At 48.0% G+C, this 16,499-nt stretch overlaps 1 protein-coding gene across 1 annotated transcript in view; it reads right to left on the bottom strand.

Annotated features, from left to right (window-relative positions):
- Window positions 1-4,156, bottom strand: part of OIP5 (Opa interacting protein 5) — a 52,859-nt gene extending 48,703 nt beyond the window's left edge. The window contains exons 1-2 of the mRNA XM_069208797.1: window positions 3,799-4,156; window positions 2,202-2,268 (exon numbers count right to left, since the gene is read on the bottom strand). Of these exons, the coding sequence (XP_069064898.1) occupies window positions 2,202-2,268; window positions 3,799-4,051 (320 nt within the window). The 5' untranslated portion in view covers window positions 4,052-4,156. The remainder of the gene's footprint in view (window positions 1-2,201; window positions 2,269-3,798) is intronic.
- Between the last annotated feature and the right edge of the window lie 12,343 nt (window positions 4,157-16,499).

The following is a 16,499-nucleotide window of genomic DNA, read 5'->3' as shown; positions in this document are numbered from 1 at the left end:
TGTCAAAGCCAATAGGCCTGGAGTCATCTACCAACCTTTTGGCAATTCTTCTTTTGTTTTTGTCATTGCTTTTGCAAAACTTTATGGTTTGGAAAGCTGCTGGGTGTTTGAGTTAACTAATGTTGTTTTAGCTTGACAAACATGTTTTGGACACACATAACCAGAATACTCCTGGTACTGAAGAAAATTACTTTGTATGTTTATGTGCTCCTCTGAAACAGCAGCATGCCATAACTCATAGTGACGTTAGCCAATGACTGACGTGGGGTGATGGATTGCCCCCTGATGCATGCTCAAGTGGGTAGCAGAAAAATGTGAATGAAACACAAACAAATGGATAACGTGTGGCTAAAAACCCCTACAAGTAGCGGTCATACATATCTTTTTAGCAAACACAGACCTAAAAGAGGCAATAATTGTGCCATTGGCAATCTTACTTTCAAGAAAAAAGAAAAGTAACTAGAAGAGAGAAAAGAGAATCAGCAAACGAGAGAAAAAAAGCAAAAACGAACAAAAGAGAAAGGAATCAAATAAAAGAAAGAAGAAAAGTAAGTAAAATAAAGAGGGAACGGAAAATAATACAGGAACAGAAAAATGAAAAAAGAAAGAAGGGATGGAAGAATGAAAGAAAAGAAAGAAAAAAACATGGGGGGGATGCAAGAAAGTTATGAACTGGCAAATAACATTGAAGGTTTTGATAGCTTAATAACGAACAGTTTCAAATGGATGCAATCTGTTATGCTTTGAAATATCAGCAGTAAGATAAAGGACACTCCAAAAAGAATTTACATCAGTGTTGGCAAGAAACAAAACTGGTAATAAGTGGAATGTGGCCTGTGCTCACATCTGGTATAAAGCATCCTGGGATCACTCAGACTAAAAACAAAGGCAACATCAAAGTTATAAATTAAAGTGCAGTTATCCAGTGGCTGCACAAGTAGTCAGCAAGCAACTTTGTAACTCTCCGCAATCCAGCTGAAAATTTTAAACAGACCCTTTTTCTTTTAGTCGCAATCCAATTGTGTAATGGTTTTAATTAACTGAACAAACTAATAAATAAATAAATTAATAAATAAGAGTGTAACAGTGGCTGAAGTGTGTTGACCCCCTCCTCCATGCTGTAGTGGGCAGAAGCAAAATGTTAATGATACAGCAACTGAGCAATGGATGGAGAAAGCTGGAAGAAAGACCCTTTAAATAAATATAGTGTCCATATATATATATATTAAAAAAGAAAAGAATCAAAGGGTCTTGGCTAATCCCAGACTTAAAAATGCAGGTCTGTATTGAATGCACAAGCTTGCATCTGCCTAGAAGTCAGCACAGTATTAAAAGGCAGGTTTGTGATTTGAAAAGTTACTTTTTCATTGCAAAGGGACTACATCACTTTCATGTGGAGACCACTGATGCCGTACTGAATAGAAATGAGGAAACTTTTAGAATGAATACAGGTATATAGACAATTGTGGAGATTCATTTGTAATTTAAGAGTGCAATACCTGTCTCAAGAGATACTTAGTTCAGTATATGAACGGGGGAATAGATGTGACCCACATAGAAAGAAAATATCAGCTGCTGTGGCGACTTGCCGAAGAGCCACAGAAAAGCCCATCTGCTTTCAGAAGCAGAGAGGGAGGGGAGAAGATCCCTGGGGAGGAAGATGGGAAAGGAGGGAATTAGAAGGGGCCTCTTCGTAGAGAGAGGTAAATATGAAAACATGAGGAAAAACAAACTGCAATCAGGGTTGGGTTGGTTTTAAAGAACTCCAACATGGTGGCATGCAATAGGAATGTATAGATGCTGAGTGCAGATGTAGTGCACGAGGGCCACTGATGTCCATCGTTTCTCCACCCGAGACCTTCGCATCACCCACAGGTTTGGTAAGGTAGTGGATTTATAATCCTGCTGCTCCTCACCATCCATCTGGTGAAACACGACAACCTGCAGGAGGTCAGCAGTCAGGAATCCTTCTTTGGCTCGAATAGGCAGAGCCAGGAGGACAAAGCTACAAAATGCAACCTGGCATTGCAGTGTGCTGAAAGTCGACGGAGGGTGCGGGACCTCTAAAAGGCTATACATGTGCAAAATCGAATAAGGAGCTTTTAAAAAACTGATACAAAGCCTTCGCAAATCTGCATTTGGAACTTGTAAATGTCCTACACCAGAAAGTATTGATCAGAAGTTTGTAATAATCCACATACCTTCCTGCAAGGGACCCTTCCACGTCAAACATGAGGTATTCTTCTATAATCACATCATTGGTTACTCCTGAAGTAACAGGAAGAAAACGGGTATTTAGAGTGGGTGTGTACAGAGCATCAAAGTTACTAAGTACAATGCTATGTTTAAAATGATCATCATCATCGCTCTGTGCACCACTCATCAATTGTCCCTCATTTCTTCTAACACGTTCCACTGCACCATTGCGCCAACGTGCCCACTTCTCCCTTAACCCGTTGACAGCTGGGCGGTGTGTATATGCCAGTGCCAGACATTTTCTGCAATGTTTGGCCACACTTTGAAAGCAGTGAGGGAGAATGGGAGTTTAGGAAAAAGTGGTGGACGGCCAGGATGGGTATATGCAGAAGATGGTAAAAATGAGTCTTCTTAAGTTGGTTGTATTTCTCTCTCTTTGGTTAAAATACAGTTTCTGGCAAAGAAGTCCTCCGCGCTGCTTACCTGCCCAGTACGTTTTTGTTTTCTATTCCTCACCACAGCATGAATAACAAACCCCCCAGGTGTCAACTGAATCAGTTTTTGTTGCGATGACTCTGATCCGTATTTCCCATTTAACGAGGCAAGAAAAGTCCGGTTTGGAGTTTACAACTGCTAATAGCTCTAACTCGGAGAAATGCGAGACCTGTTGCATTGCAAATGCTTGTTATAGTTTGCTATACAAACTATTTTGATGTTTAAATGTGAATAATGCGCACAAGGTCCTTAGAAAAGACATCGTGTGCAAGTATCCTAAACCACGGTCTTCGCATTTCAGGCTGTAGTACTCTGGTCCATGTGAACAACTGCACACTAACCAAAAAAGTCAGTGTAGTATCTCTGCCCCCGAGTCTGACCCCAAAATATCAGCTATAGTGCTTCCATTGCGGTTTCCACATAATATCAATCTTATCCACTACTTGGAGATATTGATACAGTTTTCGATTACCTCAAATGATCAGAAGTCATTAAAATTCGTGTATGTGACATGCAATTCCAGACAAGCACATCTTGGCAGTGTTCCTTCATTCATTATGAGTCAAGCTTTCGGGTGGCTTCTGACTGCCCCCCTCCAATGCCTTTGGGTCAAGTTTGTGCTGCATTAAAAAAAATGCAGAAGAACGCACGAAGATGTACAAACAAACCCTTAACAGTAAAGGCAAATAAGCATTTCCTGGCAGATTTGTACAGCTTCCCCGCTTAAATTGTCTGATCTTAGGCAAAATATTTAATATTTAATTTGACCGAAACTCCTTTTTTTTGTTCATGGCAGCACTTTTGAATATACGAGTTACTACCATATATACACAAAGATATCACTAATAAGTTATTCTCATTACAAAGCTATAGTGTATCTGATTGATGCCAAAACGTTCATTTGTTAAAGTAATTTTTATTAAACTTTGAAGACACTTCACATAACTCGTGGTCCAAGGGTTCGGCTCGTGCACCTGCTGCATGATCCGAGCCAGACCCTTGGCTTTCCCACCTCTGCCACTCCGCCCCAGCGTCAAGCCAGTCGTGTGACACGCACTACACTAGGCAGTGTCTCGCGCACGCCCCCCTCTGCCCCGCGTGACTCACGCAAACAGATCACGCAGTCCAACTTCTCGTCTTGGCCGCACATTTGCAGGGAGTCCCCCAGCACTGCGTAGCACTGGTTGCACTGAAACACCAGGAGGTCGTGGAGCCTGTAACGGCCACATGTCGTGGCCTGCGAAACGGCGGATTCGCAGTCGGCGGGGCCTTCCTTCGCCAGGTGGAGCTTCTGCAGCTCTGTAGAAAGCGTTTTCTTGCTGCGCCCGCTGCCGAGCGCTTTCCTCGAGACCCGCGACATTTTCTGATGCCACCTTCCGCCCAATCACGTTGTAGCGCGCCAGCAGTTCGAACCTCGGCAGGGTACGCCCACTTCCAAACACGCCCTCTCTCATTGGACAGCGATGTGAGCGACGGCTGTGCGTCACGTTTTAAGGTGTTAATCAGACGGGAAATAACTTTTTTTTGTTGTCAATTTAAAACACATACCTTAGAGTTGCCTTCGGGAATGTCCCCCCTCCTCGTGGTTAGATATCTTCGTTGTCTAGCTCAGTTTCTGCTTCTGATTTGATGACCAGCCTCTCTATTTTTGTTTGAGTCTGTTCTGTGTCAGATTGCAACTGACAGTAACCAATTAATTAATAGTATCCATTTCTGGACTTTGAGTGGGATGCTCAAAAGTGGGTGGATCTGTAAAAGGGGAGCGGCAAATGCAATTAAAGGCATAGCTTGAACATGTAAACTACATTTCTCTGATTTCCATAGCATAGCCGACCCGTATTTTGGTGCCTCTCTGAGCTTTTTGTTATTACATTCAAACGTATAACACAACAACAGACATACGCCTAAGGCTAGCTAAGACTATTGCCTTTGTCAGAGGTTGTTAGGTATTTAAGGTAAATGAGTAACAACTATGATTTTCATATATAATATTGAAAATGTATTAAATCCAAGATTGCGAGAATGCAAATTAAAAACAAGCATTTGTAATGCAACAAGTCTTGCATTTGCTTGAGTTAGAGCTATTGGCATTGTAAATCCACAAGTGCACCTTTATTGCCACATAAATTGGTCAACCCTGCCTCATAATTTCCACTTTTTCTGTCATATAATTCCAGTGGCCCTGAATATAACTAAAGCACTTCCATTTACCTTCTTCCTCTATCTGTAGCAAAAATATAACTGTTGTCATTGAGCATCCTAATTTAAATCTGCCATGCTTAATTGCAATAGAATATCACTTTTACCACCCCAGCATCAGAGTTGCTGGCTGGCTAACACAATTGTCCAAAAAACACAGGACAGCCACAGAGGAGATATAAACTAGAAGGGTCACCCAAACTAGAAGAGTGTTCAGTTACAGTGTAATAAGGGTGTTAAGTTGGTTTGAATCATGGTCATGATTGTAATAAGGAGAGTTTTTTAAAACATACACAATTATCATATAACCCTTTATCAGAAATACACTTTTGACATTAGACTGTAATGCTCAAAACAGCCCGCAAAGGGTACCATAACAAAAATATAATTTGTAAGAAACATGGTCATGTAACCATATTGTTAGCCCCTAAAGGGCATAATGCCATGAAAAAAAACAGGAGAAAGTAATGCCGTGCAACCATATACTTAGCCCCTAGAGAACATTTTTAGAGCCAGCAGGCCTACTGTAATGATATCAGTAAAGATATTTAAAACAAAACTTCTCCCAGCTGTAAAACAAAAGTCTAGCCATGAGAAAGTTGAGAAAACACTGAATGGTCGGAGAGGTTATTATTTTGGGGTCCCCACTTAGTGTGGGGATCCAGGGATGATGTAGACGGAAACAACTTTTTTGAAGGTGGTCCCATTGTCCTAGGACTACCACAGGCTGAGTTAGGAGCAAAATGTTTTGTAAAAGTATGCCCTTTAAAGCACTGTGGGGCGAGTTTTCGTGCTGCAAATATTATAGTATGTTGACTGCAATGATCAGAAAAGCCCCTAGAGAACACGACAATAAAAATAGCATTTGGAAGAAACATGGTCATGTAACCATACAGTCAACCCTCAGATCATAACCACATGAAAAACAGAATGGGAGAAAATAATTCAATATAACCATATATGTCGTTTCATAAAACACATAGGGGGTCATTACAACATTGGTGGTAAAAGCCGCTTACCGCCGTGCAGAAGACCGCCAATACACCGCCGGCGCCGCGGAACTCCGCCACAACTATTATGACCCACATCTCGGAATCCGCCGAAATTCAGACACCCACACAAGTCCGCCACACCAAAGGTCAGTGTTAAAGTGGCGAAAACAAAACCTCCACCTCCACGCCAACAGAAACACGCCCATGCTATTACGACCCACAAATCCATGCGGCGGTCTTTCAACCGCGGTATTCCATTGGCGGTACACCCCGCCTCGCTCAAAATACACACACATCTCCAAAACACCGCCACATTGGACAATTCAAAATACGCACACCTGATACACATACAAACACCACTCCCACACACCCAACACAATATAAAACACACACCCACATCACCCACGAACACCTACAACCAAAAATTATTCACGAAGGCCAGAGAGACAGCACAGAATAGACAACCCCGCCACACAGAGGCACACATCACCATCACCCTGCAGGATCACGAAGGACCGTCACCACCCCGGAGGGTCCAGACAACTCCACTCCACCCACAGAAGAGGCCCACAGTGACAATAGCAGCTCTGCCCTACTGGATCCTGATGACCAGCCCGGACCATCGTGGGCCTCGGGACAGTCGGTTCCCCTTGCACAGGCACAGGCCAACACTGACCTTCCACCCTCTGGTAACACCAGCACAGCACCCACCCAGCGGGCCCAAACCTCCATACCCAGGACAGGTCAATCAGTGGTGTGTCCACCACTACAGGGAACCCAGGATAACCCACCACCCCAACAACAACAGGGACCTGGGGGCAGTGGTAGTGGGCACACGGTCCAGGGGACGGAGGCACAGGAACACAGGGGAACTGGGAGGGCTGCTGTGCGACAGGGGGTGGACAGGCCAAGGGAACCCACTCTCCACGAGGCCCTCTCCTCCATCATGGGAGCATACCACCACTCCCTAGAGACGACGGCGACGGTCCTGGTCAAGTTTCAGGAGACACAGCGCCTGCAGGAGGACCAGTATTTGGGGTTCAGGGAGGAGCTCAGGACCATCAGCTCTGCCTTGGGCACCATCGTAGGGGTGCTGAAGGACATACAGCAGACCTTGAGGGACACCGTGGCAGTCCAAGGGGCCCCTGACACTAGCCAGGATGATGAACTGCTCACCACCTCCACCGGCACTAGTGGACTGGACGTCCCGCCACAGGACCACCACACTAGCACCCCACCCCCTGCAGACGGACAACTACCACGCAAGCGGGCCCTGAGATCCAGGAACAGGACAGAGCAAGATGGCAAGACCCCCGCCAGGAAATGAGACCACTCTGTCCTCCCACTGTCCCACTTTGTTACCCTGTCCATACTTAAACTGCCCCAGCTCCACTTCCTATGCCCATATGGGCAGTGCACCTGTGTGACCAATAGACTGGACTCTGCCATGGACATTCCTCCACCGTCCCCCATCACCATTTTACAAGCCCCCTCCATTTTTGAGCACATAAATAAACACCCTTGAACCACAACACAATCTGGAGTCAGTCTATGATGTGGTAAAATGTAGTATCAATGACAGTGTCAAAATGCGTTTCTAGTTGTAAAGGCAACATACCTATGTCACACATCACAAGTCCTTGAAGGATGCATGCAGATGACACACGTTGGTAACCACACCTGTGAAACCGTAATGGAAAGGTAAAACTCAGTTACCGAATAATGCTATGAAATTGCACACAGGATAGAGGAAGACGTGTGACAGTGAATGTAATGGTAAAAATGAAAATGTTCTCACCTGTGTGTCACTTGAAATATTGCTGTATGACTGACTCCCTGTTGTCGTTGTCTTCTTCCTCAGCTTCCTCCTCATCACTGTCCACAGGCTCCACAGCTGCCACAACACCATCATCTGGACCATCCTCCTGCAGAAAAGGCACCTGGCGTCGCAATGCAAGATTGTGAAGCATCGAGCAGGCGATGATGATCTGGCACACCTTCTTCGGTGAGTAGAATAGGGAACCACCTGTCATATGGAGGCACCTGAACCTGGCCTTCAGGAGGCCGAAGGTGCGTTCGATCACCCTCCTAGTCCGCCCATGGGCCTCATTGTAGCGTTCCTCTGCCCTGGTATTCCTCACTGGGGTCAATAGCCAGGACAGGTTGGGGTAACCAGAGTCTCCTAATAGCCACACACGGTGCCTCTGGAGTTGACCCATCATATCAGGGATGCTGCTATTCCGCAGGATGTAGGCGTCATGCACTGAGCCAGGAAACAGCATTTACCTGAGAGATGTACTGGTCTGCCAAACATATCATCTGTACATTCATAGAATGATAACTCTTCCGGTTCCTGTACACCTGTTAACTCCTGTGGGGGGGGACCAGAGCTACACGGGTCCCATCAATAGCACCTATGATGTTGGGGATATGTCCAAGGGCATAGAAGTCACCTTTAACTGTAGCCAAATCTTCCACCTCAGGGAAAATGATGTATCTCCTTACGTGTTTAAGCAGGGCAGACAACACTCTGGACAGCACGTTAGAAAACATAGGCTGGGGCATCCCTGATGCCATGGCCACTGTTGTCTGAAAAGACCCACTTGCAAGGAAATGGAGCACTGACAACACCTGCACGTCAGGGGGGATTCCAGTGGGATGGCGGATTGGTGACATCAGGTCTGGCTCCAACTGGGTACATAGTTCCTGGATAGTGGCACGGTCAAACCTGTAGGTGACGATTAAATATCGCTCCTCCATTGTCAACAGGTCCACCAGGGGTCGGTACACCGGAGGATTCCGTCATTTTCTCAATTGTCCCAACTGACGGTGCCTAGGAAGGACAACAGCGACCACAGAGTAAACTTTTTTCCAGGTATGTACCCACAGTTACACAGAACACGACACCAAACACAAAACCCTTCCTGTATGTGTGTTGAGTGTAGGCCTAGCTATGTGTGACGCAGAAGTAAATGAAGCCATGTGGGCCCCTGAAATGGCGGCTGCCTGACTTCTAAACTGGGACAATGGGATTGTGGGGTAACTGCGTTGCCGTTGCACACCGCCGCAGTGGGCGGTTGTAGACCGCGGCACAATGCTGCATTGGTTAACATTGGACCCTATCGGTCCCAGGAGGCAATGAACAAGTGTGCAGCCGGTGATGATACGCACCGCCGCGGACGTCACCGCCATTTTCTATCTGTTCAATCACTAGATACCTGATCTTCGACAGGAGAGGACCTACACTGCAAGTGCTGCTGTGAACTCGGTCTGGAAGCGATGATGGCTGCTGCGTCTGGGGAAAGGGCCCCTGCCTTCACTGCTCAGGAGTTGGAGAAACTAGTAGACGGGGTCCTCCCCCAGTACACGCTACTCTACGGTCCTCCAGACCAACAGGTTAGTACACAGTTAGTACGTTGTATGGGCTAGGCCTGGGTGGAGAGGTCTGGTTGTAAGAGGGAAGGGGGCAGAGTTCAGGGAACATTAATGCATGTGAATGCATGTGCCACATGGCTAGGGTAGGGAGGGGGGACATTCACATCGACGGTGCAGTTGGTAATGACTTCTCTTCTTCCCTTGTGCATGTCATGTAGGTCAGGGCCCACCAGAAGTAGGACATTTGGGGTGCCATTGCCAAGGACGTCTGGACCCTGGGGGTCCACCAGAGACGGGGCACCCACTGCCGGAAAAGATGGGAGGACATTCGCCGCTGTAGCAAGAAGACGGCGGAGGGTCAGCTGGGGATGGCAACTCAACGTGGAAGGGGTGCCCGTCGCACCATGACCCCCTGATGTTCCGGATCCTGGCGGTGGCCTACCCGGAGTTGGATGGGCGCTTGAGGGCATCACAGCAGACACAAGGGGGTGAGTACAACCTCATTCTGGGTACTTGGCGCGCAGTGGAGGGGCTGGCTGAGGGAGGAGGGCTGTGGGTGTACCTAGGCGAGGCAGAAATACGTAGGCTTGGCCCCTCCGTAATGCAGGCCATGTGGCACTCTACCCCACCGCAGTAGACTGCTAAGTACAGGTATACATGCCCCTGTGGCATCCATGTGTGCAGATGTCCACCATAGCCATGTAGGCCAGATCCCAGAAATTGCATCTGTAGAGGCCAGGAGCACGGCGTAGTGCAGAGGGATGCTGTGTCTGTATTGTCCGCCAACGGTAGCCGTATGCCATGCACTCAACCTGTCTTTCTTCTGTCTTCCCCCCCCCCCATTTTCTGCTCTCCCTGTTCTTTTGTGCATCAGCATCATCAGGCGGAGGTACAGTGGCACCGGAGCACGAGGGAGCTGCATCCCACATGGCCATGGAGGGCCACACCACGGACTCAGAATGCACCAGTGGGACGGAGGGCGAGGGGAGCTTCACGTCGGCCACCGGATCACCAACCAGCGACACGGACTCGTCCGCCGATGGGAGCTCCCTTGTGGTGGCGGCACCATCTGTGCGCCCCACTTCTACGGGTACAGCCGCCACCTCCCCTACCAGCACCGCCCTCCCAGCAGCCCCTCAGAGTTTGCCCCGTGCCCACTCACCCAGGAGGGTGGGCATCACCTTCGCCCCAGGCACCTCAGCCCCTGCCCCAGTCACCCCTGCTGCCCTCAGTGAGGAGGCCATTGACCTCCTCAGGTCACTCACTGTTGGGCAGTCTACCATTTTGAATGCCATCCAGGGTGTAGAAAGGGAGTTGCAACACGTTAATGCATTCCTGGAGGGCATTCATTCTGGTCAGGCTGCCCTTCCTCGAACCCTGCAATCTCTGGCCTCAGCACTGATGGCAGCCATTGTCCCTGTGTCTAGCCTCCCCCCTCCAACTTCCTCCACCCAGACCCAGTCCCCTGTACCCCAGCCTATCCCAAGCACACCATCAGACAAGCATGCACACACCTCAACACACAAAAGTAGCTCTGGCAAACATAGGCACCACACAACCCACAAGCACACACACAAGCATCACCCACATGCAGACACAGCATCATCCACTGCCTCCACTGTGTCCCCCTCCTCGCCGTCTGCCTCCTTCCTCCCAGTATTGTCTACACTCTCACCTGCATGCACTACATCTACAGGCACCAGGACTCGCACCAGAACACCCTGCACCACACCCCGCTCACCTGCACTCACCACCCCCATTACCATTTACACGTCCCCTGTGTCCTCTCCCAGAGTGTGTGTGACGCCCCCTCCCAAAGTACACAAACATGGGCACCCACACACCCAACATCCATCCACCTCGCGACAGCCTCCAGTACCTGCACCTGCACCCAAAACACCTAAAGTGACACCTCCTACAACCACCTCCTCTTCCTCCACTCCCAGACCCCCTCCAGCTACCCATCCCAGTGTTCGTCATAAACTGTCCCTCTGCAAAGTTGACCTTTTTGCCCCCACCCCTCCAATTCATCAGTCCCGTCGTAGCGCCTCAGCCAAAAAGCCTCCAGTACCAGTGGTGCGTGTTCAAGGTGTGTGGAGTGCACCGGCCACCAGGGCAGGCAGTGTGACACAGAGCCAAGGCACTGCCAGTCCACCCCCTGTAAAGGCTCTGAAGTTGGAAAGTGGCAGACGGGACCGTGTGAAGACTCCTGGAGGCAAAACAACTCACAGGGGTCCCAGGGGGATTGCAGAGTCAGCTGTGACTCCTCAAAGGTGGGGAAGGGCCAGAAGAAGTCTGCACAGCCTGGTGTGAGCATCATGGCGGAGAAGGGTGGCATCCTTCCCGGCGGCCGGGACGCCACCGCCAGCACCGTCGTCACTGGTCAGGAGACCACTGCCGGAGTCATTGCCCAGCAGGGCCCAAGTATCGTCACTGGTCAGGAGACCACCGCCGGAGTCAGTGCCCTGGAGGGCCCAAGTATCGTCACTGGTCAGGAGACCACCGCCACCGCCGGAGTCAGTGCTCAGGAGGGCCCAAGTATCGTCACTGGTCAGGAGACCACCGCCGGAGTCAGTGCCCAGGAGGGCCCAAGTATCGTCACTGGTCAGGAGACCACCGCCGGAGTCAGTGCCCAGGAGGGCCCAAGTATCGTCACTGGTCAGGAGACCACCGCCACCGCCAGAGTCAGTGCCCAGGAGGGCCCCAGCAGCCACAGCCCCGCTGGGCAATGAGTGAACGTCATGCCACACACCAATGCCCAGTCCAGAGAATGTCACGCCACACACCAATGCCCAGTCCAGAGAACGTCATGCCACACACCAATGCCCAGTCCAGAGTACGTCATGCCACACACCAATGCCCAGTCCAGAGAACGTCATGCCACACACCAATGCCCAGTCCAGGACCGCCATGGCAAAGCACCGCTGAACAGTCCAGAGACCGCCATGGCAAAGCACCGCTGAACAGTCCAGAGACCGCCATGGCAAAGCACCGCTGAACAGTCCAAGACCGCCATGGCAAAGCACCGCTGAACAGTCCAGAGACCGCCATGGCAAAGCACCGCTGAACAGTCCAGGACCGCCATGGCAAAGCACCGCTGAACAGTCCAGAGACCGCCATGGCAAAGCACTGCTGAACAGTCCAGAACCGCCATGGCAAAGCACTGCTGAACAGTCCAGGACCTCCATGGCAAAGCACTGCGGAACAGTCCAGAGACCGCCATGGCAAAGCACCGCTGAACAGTCCAGGACCGCCATGGCAAAGCACCGCTGAACAGTCCAGAGACCGCCATGGCAAAGCACCGCTGAACAGTCCAGAGACCGCCATGGCAAAGCACCACTGAACAGTCCAGAGACCGCCATGGCAAAGCACCGCTGAACAGTCCAGAACCGCCATGGCAAAGCACCGCTGAACAGTCCAGGACCGCCATGGCAAAGCACCGCTGAACAGTCCAGAGACCGCCATGGCAAAGCACCGCTGAACAGTCCAGAGACCGCCATGGCAAAGCACCGCTGAACAGTCCAGAGACCGCCATGGCAAAGCACCGCTGAACAGTCCAGAGACCGCCATGGCAGAGCACCGCTGAACAGTCCAGAACCGCCATGGCAAAGCACCGCTGAACAGTCCAGGACCGCCATGGCAAAGCACCGCTGAACAGGGCATGCACCGCTGAAGAAGGAAAAGAGCGCCACATCAAGCATCGTTGTCCCATGTGCAGCTGGGACAGTGACGGGACAGGAACTGTCACGGGGAGACTAATCCAGTCTGGGCACCAGTCCCCCTCCAGAACCAGTGGCGAGATCCATCCACTCTGTCTGTCCTTCACAGGATGAAGCACTCTGGGCACCAGTCCCCCTCCAGAACCAGTGGAGGCTGTTATCTACTTGAGAGACTGTGGCTTTGCACTCCCCAGTATGGTCCAGTGGGCAACCCACCCACTGTAGAGACTTGAGAGACTGTGGCTTTGCACTCCCCAGGATGGTCCAGTGGGCAAACCACCCACTGTAGAGACTTGAGAGACTGTGGCTTTGCACTCCCCAGGATACATCAATGGGCATGGAGCCCCGTCGTGGATCTGGCTTTGCACTCATCTGGCTGAGGTGCCCCCCCCTTCCCTTCCCCCTGAGGTGCCTGTTGTATTTCTCTCTGATGCCCCGGCAGTGTTATCTCCATTTGTGGACAGGTATCTTGTGTGGGCCTCGCCCATGCATTTTTGGACTAGTGGTGCACGGACATTGATATGTGCATATCTGCACTACTTCTCGTAATGTATATACTTTTGAATGATTTTATAATATATCTGTATATATTTGAGACATGTATATTGATACATTACAATACTTTAATCTAATCTGCTTCATATTCTGTCATGAAAGAGGTGGTTGTGTACTTTTAAAATGTAGTCAATGACATGGTGGATTGATGCTACCAGTGGCTTTCTTGTCACCTCAATCGAATCCAGTAGCTGCAAGTCTTCCAGGTTGTTTTAAATAGGTTTAAGCTGTTTGCATTGCTATTGAACAAAGTGAAGGAATAGTAATCAGTCGTACTTTAATTGTATATGTACATTTATATTAAGAGATGCAGCTCATTAAATGCAGCAACACTGCTTCCTATTTCATCCTGGCGCTGTGAAGACAGGGAAATGATGATTAACGTGAGCCAGACTGTATCAAGGTTACTGAGTGATATACCAAACCAAGACCAGACAGTAAAGTAACACCTTTGGAAATGGCTGTTCTGACATTGTTGATGGTTCTTTTTCAAAGACCAATATGGATCATTGATAGCTGTCTAAGCAGTATGTTCCATTTCTGAGACACTGGGAGCATCATCTGTGCCAAACACAACTTCAACACAAGAGGTAGAATTGGTTGCATTGACAAGAGCTTGCTGCTTGTCAGAGAATTCAAATATGGCAGTTTGCAGACAGTCAGTATGTTTTTGGAGTTCTATTAGAGTTTGGGCAAATGTAGCCACAAAAGCATTTTATGACACCTTCTGGAGCTCCTGTAAAAATGGCGCTTTCATATTAGATCTGTTGAAAGCAATACAACAGCCAAACAGAATTGCAGTGGTCACGTGCATTGTCCGTACGCATGTACATGATGAGGCATCCATTTTGAATAAGATGACTTTGAACCCTAGCAGAGGCTAAGTGAGCATAAGCCACTGTAATTATACTTTAATAGGCTGTAGAAAAATAGTTTAAACAGCTTTAGCTTCATGTCAATGTACACATGTGAGTTCAAGTGCAGCTTAATATTCTGCACACCATTAAAAAAGTACGCTTTTGGTTAATACGCTAAAGTTCTCTCCGTTCTTTAAAAGGGACTTATCTTTATGCAGTGATGGATAGAATGGGCTTGAACAATGGATATTGGAAATGGACGAAACTGTTTTACACTGCCCCTGCTGTACTGTACTCTAGTGTCAGATGCCTATGAGGTGGAGAGAGGGACAGGAAAGGGCTGCCCACTTTTCCCCTTCTTCTTCGCAATGGTAATTGAACCATTAGTTTGTACAAAAAGGCAGGGCAATATATTCCAGGGCATTTCAAAACCTACAACCACTCATCATGTCTCATTAAATGCATACAACATTTTGTTATATTTGCGTGGCTCATAGTTGGACCCAATTAGGTTTATGATACCACTAGAGCATATTGGAAACATATCCAGCTTGAAGGTAAATTGGAACAAATGTACGGGCTATCCAGTGAGCTTGCCAATTGAGGATATAGAGTAAACACCCTAATTGAATAGATTCATCTGGGAGCCAGTGGCCCTGCAGTTTTTTTTATTGTATCTCATTTCTAGAATTGGAACATAATGTTACGTATAGTGCATGGTCTGGTTTTCTTCTCATTTTCACAGGCCCCTGCCTATGTCTGTTCCTCCTATGAGAATAGTGCCATATGACAATTGTATCGTAGTTGATATGGTGTAAAAAGAAAAAAGATGTTTAAAAAAGTGTGTTTGGTAAAGCACGCGTACCACAAGCTGGCATCTTATGCAGATGGGAATTGGAGGCGAAACATAGAAAACAACAGATTAACTCTTCAATGAAAATGCCATAGAGTTAGAAACATAAATCAGAAATAATAAAATGTAAAATCTAGCAAAGTCTTTAAAATGTCCAGAAAAGATGAAAAATCCAGAAAGGACAACACAACAATTAACCAGATTTAAGCACCTAGCTTGCAAGAGAGTGAAAATGTGTAGGAGGAAGAATCAGGAAGCAGACTGTCTGAAATCGGCAAAATCCAGTCCACATGAGGAACATTAGGAAGAATATTCCAGTTCTCAGATGCTGAGGAAGGGTGTTCCAGAGGAGGATCCCTATGCAGGGAGTAATCTGCCTCTAGATTGGTTAAGTGTAGGTAAGTGAGTGGCTTGTAGGCTAGCAGACGATGAAGTCTAGATCCTGTATGGGTGGTAGGGTTGAATGAATTTGTTCAGATGACCTGGACTCATCTCATCCATGGAAAGACTTGTGTACAATGTGCTCTTTTCCATTAGTAAATTCCAATTCCCGCTTTGCAAGTAGAACAACATAATCAATAAAAAACAAAAAATGAAATGAGGAAGAGAGGCCTTAAAAATATGTTTACAGAGAAGCCAGTATCCTTGCGTCATGCAGCTCTATCTCCTTTATAGGAGCCGACACGGACTAAAAGTCCAACCGGGTGGAAAGGTGGCTCATCATGCGGCAGGCCGTCAACTCAATTCAACCCCCTTCTTAGACCACCCATCAGACTGCAGGCACACAGTATCAGTGCTGACAAATAAAGTCATATGTGTGCAGTTACTGTAAGTGAAGGGCAATGGCACGCATACTTTCAACATCTACATCAGCCTAACCCATTTTAAATAAGGACTTGTCTTTAAATAATAGGGTAGATGTTGTATTCATGACCTGATATGGGTCAATCGAAGATATTGACCTAATGGTCTGGCAATCCAAACCTGTATATGCCTAAGGCCCTGATGGGATACCTGTTACAAGTGCTTAATTTGTAAAAAATATACGTGCCAGGGCCCTCATCAGGAGGCCACTGCAACTTACACAATCCAGTGCCCCTGGTGGTGCTGCCCATGAAAGTACCAACACAACTACTAGCCATCACACTATTATAAGTGTGACAATTCAGATTATTCCAGGCCCCAAAGCTACAAGAATGTGTTGGGTGGCAGGTATTAGCCAATTATAATATATATTCAATTAATAAACAGCTATTGT

The sequence above is a fragment of the Pleurodeles waltl genome, chromosome 9 (assembly GCF_031143425.1).
Source record: "Pleurodeles waltl isolate 20211129_DDA chromosome 9, aPleWal1.hap1.20221129, whole genome shotgun sequence".
Lineage (NCBI taxonomy): Eukaryota > Metazoa > Chordata > Amphibia > Caudata > Salamandridae > Pleurodeles > Pleurodeles waltl.
This window is presented reverse-complemented; position numbering and strand designations above follow the sequence as displayed.